General features: G+C 37.5%; 1 protein-coding gene and 1 long non-coding RNA gene across 3 annotated transcripts in view; one reads left to right on the top strand and one right to left on the bottom strand.

Annotated features, from left to right (window-relative positions):
* Positions 1-782: 782 nt before the first annotated feature.
* On the top strand, positions 783-1686 carry LOC139121336 (uncharacterized). Its single transcript, XR_011549256.1, has 3 exons — positions 783-938; positions 1234-1312; positions 1560-1686. It is a non-coding gene; the product is annotated as an uncharacterized lncRNA (long non-coding RNA).
* A 4908-nt stretch (positions 1687-6594) lies between these two features.
* LOC139121334 (casein kinase I-like) overlaps positions 6595-7600 on the bottom strand; it is a 75455-nt gene continuing 74449 nt past the window's right edge. For both annotated transcript variants that reach the window (XM_070686140.1, XM_070686139.1), the window contains exon 11: positions 6595-7542. In XM_070686140.1, coding sequence (XP_070542241.1) covers positions 7488-7542 — 55 coding nt within the window. In that variant the 3' untranslated portion in view covers positions 6595-7487. The remainder of the gene's footprint in view (positions 7543-7600) is intronic.

The following is a 7600-nucleotide window of genomic DNA, read 5'->3' as shown; positions in this document are numbered from 1 at the left end:
CCTGATGGAAGGCTGGGCTCTTCTGTTGCTGGTGATAAAGAGTGTTGAATTGGGGTTACACCCGACAGTCTTAAGAAGCACGTTTATGTCTCCCATGACTGTGGTTAATGTTCTTGTCTGAGGAGGGTGCCTTTTGACTTTATGCTGTCAAGTTCAAATTTCACCATCAGGTCAAGTTTGTTGAAACCATTGAGGCATAAATGTTTCATATGTTGCACTTTAACAGACGTGAACAAAGGCCACTAAAAACTGGTATTGTAAATGTGATTTTTAACAGACTTGACCCACTCACTATAACATGCTATGCAGGTGAAAATATATCTTAGGTTTTCCAGTTTTTTCCGACTGCAGATGGCAAGTGACCGCTATAGCAGGAAATTTCAAAAGGGTTGATGATACATGACGAAATGGCAATATTCTCACAACGCTTATGTGGAATTGTACCGCAGCATAGCATGGATCTTGTATTCTTCAGTCGTTCTGCATAATATGTGATGAGCACAGCTCTCATCTCAAATTTTTGTTGATGAATTATATTTTGTGATTATGTGTGTAGCAGGTCACATGTGGCAATATTGGGTTATATGAGAAAGGCTATCAGCTTTGATTAAAAAGGTAGTGCAATGCAAAGGTGTTTGGTGTGTTTGAATGTTAAGAGCATTTTCTTGTCAGAATTATTATTCATGTTCTGAGGTGTGCCATTTTTGACACTGAAGGTGCATGGTTCCATGGTTGAAATCACATCCGGGGTCCATGCTTGCCAACAGGTGGGATGGTCTGAACAACAACGTCACATGCAGGGAGCCCTCTATGGCCATCAGTGGAGATTTACAGGAAACCGTCAGGAGTGGGTGACAAAGTTCTGGAATGGTATTATGCAAAGCCTGATAGTTTTGAAGGCATTTAATCAAGTAACTTGTCATCAAGAAATATCAAAGGTAAATCGTCTCTCTGCATTAAAACAGTTGGCGATGAAATGCAATCTAACAAGGTGTGTTTGCACAGCAAGGTGTTTGCACCAAACTGAAGATTACGTATTCTCAACTAAAATATTCTGAACATAAAATATTTTTAACAGTCATGTGTGTATAGGTTGATGAAACAGTTGCATAGTGTACAGGCTTTACTCTTGCAAATCAAAATTAGTTTCTATCTTAAGTAATTCAGAGTTAGGCCGCCATTTTGAATCTAAACATCACACATTTTTTTAAAATTTGATTTTGTTGTGTATAGCAGTTGCACAGGGGAGTCCACACTGAGCAAGGTCATCATTAATACACCAATCATTAGCAAGGCTATCAGCGGACCAGTGGTGAGTACAAATACCTACAACATCCAGTCTGTATAGTGTTATAATTATATGGTGTGAAGATTCTCAGACATTGACAAGATTTCTACGAAAGCTTATTTATTAGTATCTTTGCCAATTACTTCAAAATACTTGACAATCTGAAGAGTTGCAAGTAAATAAAATTGTCAATTTTTTTTTTACCATTGTCAAAGGACGTATCCAAGTTTTCTCTTTGAGTTGTAAACAATAATTTTATTATCTACCATAGGCCTAAAGGGGATATTGATCAATACCAGTGTCCAAGACTGAAGACGTTTTTACAGCGTTGATTTGGTGGCGAGTTTTAGGTATCAAGGACTGTGTGTCTAGGGAAGAATAGTCAAGTCAGAAGTGGTGGCTGTCTCAGCAATCTGCAGATTGTAATAACATATTTACATGCTGCCACGAACGACTGTAACCCTGCGTTTGGCGGCAGAGTATCCAAACACACTGGTTCAAAGACCTTTACAGGTACACTGGCCATTGTTTTCGGGCAAACATTCCAACTTGTTCTGACCTGAAGATTTTATGGAGCAGATCAATGGCTGATCCACAACAAAACAATAGAGCATTTGTCCAAGGAGACTTAAAAGATTTGTAACATTTTCAAAATACAGTCAGCTGTATGTTGTTGCAACATTATTTGCCTGTCACTTGAATTTTGACAGTGGCTGCATACAAAAGCATTTATGTACACTGTTCACACTAGGAGCAGCCGAGATACTACACAGTAATTTCCATTCGGGTTTGAAGAAAAGAAAATGTGAACAGAAGAAATACACAAGTGAAAAAGAGAAACTACTGGTAACATTACTGTTGATATATTCTTGTGAGTCATTTTTGATTTCTGTCAGTAAAGCACTCTTCGTTGTGGTGCCTCAGAAACGAGAACTACTTTGACCAGCTTTTGAAGTAAATCTTGATAAATGAAGTGGTTCTGGTGATATGTAGACCCTGTGTAATGGCCACATACACATCAAAATTGCAATAAAAGCCTTTCCATCTCATCCCTTGCATTGAATTTTGGTGAATTTTGTTCGCATTTCTGTTTTTTATGTAAATGGCAGCACAAAACAAACATACAAAACAATGGGGTCTATGCTTTGGCTGCTGACGAAAACTTCCTCAGCATTTGTCAGCATAGGGCATTACATTACAAGGGAAGACAAACATGAAACGACTTTCATTTTAAAAGTCAGCTCGACAGGCCAAACAAATAATCAATGCATGTCTTCGAGTGAATGAAAAAGGCAAAACACCTGATGTTCAAAGTTGCAAAGATCTTGATAAAGGTGTAGAATTGTCTCACGGCAACGCAAAACGGTCTGATGAGTGAGGCTGATCATGTATTGACGATTTGCAAACATGGGCTTTGGTTTATTCTGAGGGGGAGCGAGGAATTATTGTGGTTACTGATGACACAAAATTAAGTGTCATTTTTTAAACAATGACAAACCACAGCAATGAATGCACAATTTTTTTTTGTTAAATTTATTGGAACATGTCTATCTACAAGTTTTTTCAAAATCTGCTGGACATATTCCCCCCAACCCGCTTCTCCTTCTCTCCCTGGTTTTTCCAGTTTTTGTTTTAAAACGCTCTCAACTCTCAGTATATGACAATGACAACTCAAATAACAAAGTGATTCAAATACAAGACTAGTACCACAAACCCAACTCCCCTCGTCTGTACAGCAATTTATCTCGGAAAAATAAAAACCAGCAGAATAAATCTGTAGAAAAGAAATTTGTTCTCCTAATAAAGGAAAGCGACAATAAAAAAATTCAACATCCTTTAAGTTCAATGTATGATACAGCAAAAAACGACAGACAAGCTGAATATTAATTTATGATAATTTTTTTTTACAAACAGAAGACATCTTGGATCTGATTTGAAAAGCTCCAATCATCCAATGAGAAGCCAAAGAAAAAAAAACCATTGCCATAGAAACAGGAAAGCGATCATATATATATTATAGTATCATTATGACAATTTTTCAGAAAAGTTTCATTGAACTGTTTCTCGTTGTTTTCGTTATGAACAACTTTGAAGTTTGAAAAGAAAAGAAAAAAGTAACAGGTGGCTGCAAATGACATCATAAACTCTAGGAAACAAATTTTGAAGTAAATTCTGAAACATACACATCATCAAATGACACAATGCCATTTAGGTAATGCAATGAATGAAATGAGCTGCTAAAACCCCCCACCATGTAAATGGTATAGTCCAAAACTATGGAAAAACTCGTGGATCATCTCATACTGTACACAATTTAGGGGGGGAGAGGAAGGGGATGATAGAGGCTATTCCTCCATTTACAGGAATAGGGGTGTTTTTTTTACACTTTTAGCTGTACTGTATCGTGACATTGTCCACTGCAACAGTGTAAGGGATCCCTCTTTCCAGCGTGGCAGCTTTATGATCCAAATGAACAGAAAAAATAGCACTTGCCCTGTGGAGAGGGTACAAAAATTACGATGCAACTTGAAGCTAAAAACTGAATGGAACCATTAAAATGACGAAGACTATCACTTACAGTAAGTCCTGGTTATATTTTACATCATGCAAGCAGTTTTCTTCTTGTGACGCATGACAGATGTCTGTTTATTCGCTACTTTGGAAAAACAAATCTCTGATTAGGCTACTGAAGCTGGCCCGCTGGCACGGTCACTTTGTACTGTCTGGCACTCTAACATTATCTATGCCATTTGCTTACCGTAGTTTGGTTGTACAAATAGCACTTGTGTAATTAATCACTTTCATCTACGAAAATTTTTGTAATTAATTAAGCTGGAGAAAACAACTAAATACTTCATTTTTTGTAAACAAATAGTTACTTGAGGTAAACATCTCTGCAACATAAAATGCACAACACCTTTTGAAAATATCTGTTTCTGTAAATTCTTGACTCGATGCGCAAAAAAAGCACCTAAGATGGGGAGAACGTTTTCTACGAAAGAAAACAGGAGACAGATATGACATAGTATCCTAAAACAGTATAGCAATCCAAACTACAGAGAGTTTTGAAACCCTGAAAGAAAAGTCTTTATATACTGTAGGGGTCAGGAAACGTAAAAATTGTGGTTTTCATCTTAAAAACCTCTTCTGGAAAAAAGGCTACCATAATAGCTTATCTGATAAAAAAACTCAATTCGTGTGAGAACAATAATCGAATATTTGTACATGACCAACATTCTTAATGTTCACATCCCAATCATGTTGTAACCTCCTGAAAAGAGCGAGAAATAAATTTTAAATTTTAATCCCTTTTTTTTAATTTTCTCCATCCACATGGGAGTGACTGCTTTGGTTGCAATTACTTTGTTAACAATAGAATAAAAATATTGCAGGGAAGGGAGTGGGGGTCGGGGGGGTTTATGAAGCTTAGTTGTTGTTTGACATGATTTTTGGTTGGTACTAAAACCATTTGTAATATTTGGCCTCTGCTGAGAAAGCACGATGTGTGCTTATGTGTGTATCGAACTACTGTGCAAGTCTGTGATAATTTTCCACGTTGTCAGCAAAAAATACACAACATCAACATTGGAATAAAAAAGAACAGGAAAAAAGCCATACTTCACTTCTTGAAAGTGGATACACTTTGTGAAAACCGGCTACCCTTCAGAACATGTGCAATGGTGCACACAGACTATAAATTACCTCGGTACATTATCTGAGAACGTGACAAAAAATGTGGGTGGGACCCCTTACATTTGTACCAGAAAACACTTCACAAGATGGAAACGGTAGTTTGTGCTTTTGTATTATTTTGTGTATGCAGCTTTACAAATGCAAAACAAACAAACAAACACAACCATGAAATGCGGTCTCCCTGCAATTCTGTCAATAGCAGAGGAACACACGGTGACATATCGAGTGGTGGCAAAAAACTATTCACTTCAATTTTTGTTCCTGCGATAAAAAGCAGTAACCATGTCTGTCAAAGAAGAAGTACGAATAGTTCCCCCAATTTTTTAAAGAGGGAGTTTACCTCCAGGGTTCATTGTCAATAACATTACACAATTTCATATAGTTCTCTCAAGCAGTGATGACCTGTACGGTGCTGCATAAAGGGGGTTAGGTCAAGGATCCAGTCACCAGGACTGATTGTGCCTCTATTTATAAAAACCCAAAAAACATAAAAGACCAACTATCTGGTTCAAGACTATAAACTGTTGATCAGTACTCATCATTGAGACTTCGCGGTCATTTCAACCATCGGTAAAACCCCCACTGTGACGTCGACAAGATCTTACAGTTTTCCGAAGTCTTGCTTTAATCCCTAACATCCTGGTTTGGTCAAAAGGTATTCTCGTTGGAAAAAAGTTTCCAGCAAAATGTCTATATACATGCTCTCTCTTCTGTTAGCTGAGGTGCCCACTTGTGTCTTCGTGTGAAGCAAAAAGTATTTGGTACTTGGAAAATACTGACAGTGTGACCGTTTCAAAGCCAGACTTGACTAGTTCCACAGTTGACAATGATTTGAAATAATATACTCTGTGTTATATTTTATTGAAGTGTCCTAGGGCTTATTGAAACATTGAGTACAAGTTTATGCCCAACACAACACGTTTGGGGGAAGGTGGATTTTTTTTCAAAGTGTTTTATATTTTCCTGTAAAAAACTTGACCATTTACTGATAAACACCAAAGTAGCATACAATATTTGGAAATGTAATGATATTTTTACATTATTCTGGGGAGTCTGTTGAAAAACCACCTATGTTTACAGACAATTGTTGTCTAGGTCATGCTTTGATAAACGAAAGGTGCCCGCCCCAAAATATGTACACCTGAAGATTTGCTCAGGACATAAGCTGCCTCCCCAAGTTTTTTCCCTTCTTGGAAGAAGCATCAAAGTGAAAATGATTCACAAGTCTGATTTGATTTAGAAACTCTATTGACGAAGCTGTCCTCTGGATTATACACATGCCTGAGTGCATCATTAGTTATCACAATGGTTGCTGTTTGTGTTTATTAGCATATCTAAACTCCTTCACCCCCAACAAGTTTTAGTTTGAACCAAAGACATTCACCACAGGGAGTGTGGCTGGTTCCATGTATTCAGAGATGGGGTGTGACAGGGCGTCAAACATGACAACCACTGCATTGTAATAACTTCAGTGATGTAAGCCACGGAAGGTAACAGCGTTTGTGTAGGGTGCAAATCCAGAAGAAGAAAAAAAAGATTTTTGTTTTGACTGAAAAATAGCAGTATTGAAGACGGTAAGCGAGGACTATAAAATGTTCAAATGTCATCAACTGTTTCTATGATACAGCATGTTTACCATAGCACACTGTGCCCGTCGATTTTTGTGTTTGAAAAGTATGTACAACCAAATGAAAATCTCTCTCTGACTAGATAAAAACACTACAGCGATAAAGCCTATACAACAAGCAGTGTCTGATTGAGACTGACTGTTACAAATGTATGATCAATATGTGTGTTAAATGCAATCCCCCATGGCTATACATTGACATGGCTTGGACCTCAGTCAACTTATGCACTATGTTCAAGAAGTGATACAAAGAAAGCCTATTTGTTTATAAAACATTACCACAAAGCTCTGTATGTTCTTGTTTGTGTCAACAAATTCCATATTCAACAACTTTCAGCAAACTTCCAGTCTGCCTTCTTAAAAACTTGACATCTATCCAGGTTCTGATAAAAGGGAACCACAGAGAACGTTTTTTTTGTTCTTGAAACAAGTGTTCTGTTTTTCATCAAACTTTCAAATATTACACAATGTCTTTTACCGTTCTTAAAGCAATCTAGTCTGAAACCATATACACTTATTTATTGCCCACCCGAAATAACAAAACAGAAAAGATAGGGTGAAAAAAGCAAGGTAAAAAGGGATGATACTTTGGTTAAAATTTGGCAGTTCTTTTATTTCAGGGAAAAAAAAATAATATTATGCTTTTCAGAGAGAATTTTCCTGCAAATGTCTCATTGTCTTCTATTTGTAAAAGTTTGCAGGAATAGCTGACGGCTTTGATAAAATGCTTGACCATCTTCCGATCCGTTATGTAATCTTCTGTGCAAATTTTCGACCAATCAAAATCACCTTTTCCATGGAAAGCACCATTGACTTGCCCCCTTATGGGGAAGTCTTTGCGGCCAGCAGGCTCCCAAGCTCCAGGTCTTGAGGGGCCAGTCACTTGCGTCGGCTGCTGCTCTTCTTTTTCCTCCTCTTGAAGAAACAGCAACATCTGTAGTGAGAGGGGGAGGAGAATAGAGAATGAGGATGAGATGATGATGAGTTATGAT

This window comes from Ptychodera flava, chromosome 21 (genome assembly GCF_041260155.1).
Source record: "Ptychodera flava strain L36383 chromosome 21, AS_Pfla_20210202, whole genome shotgun sequence".
Lineage (NCBI taxonomy): Eukaryota > Metazoa > Hemichordata > Enteropneusta > Ptychoderidae > Ptychodera > Ptychodera flava.
Note: the sequence above shows the minus strand (reverse complement) of the source record. Positions and strands in the feature narration are given on the sequence as shown.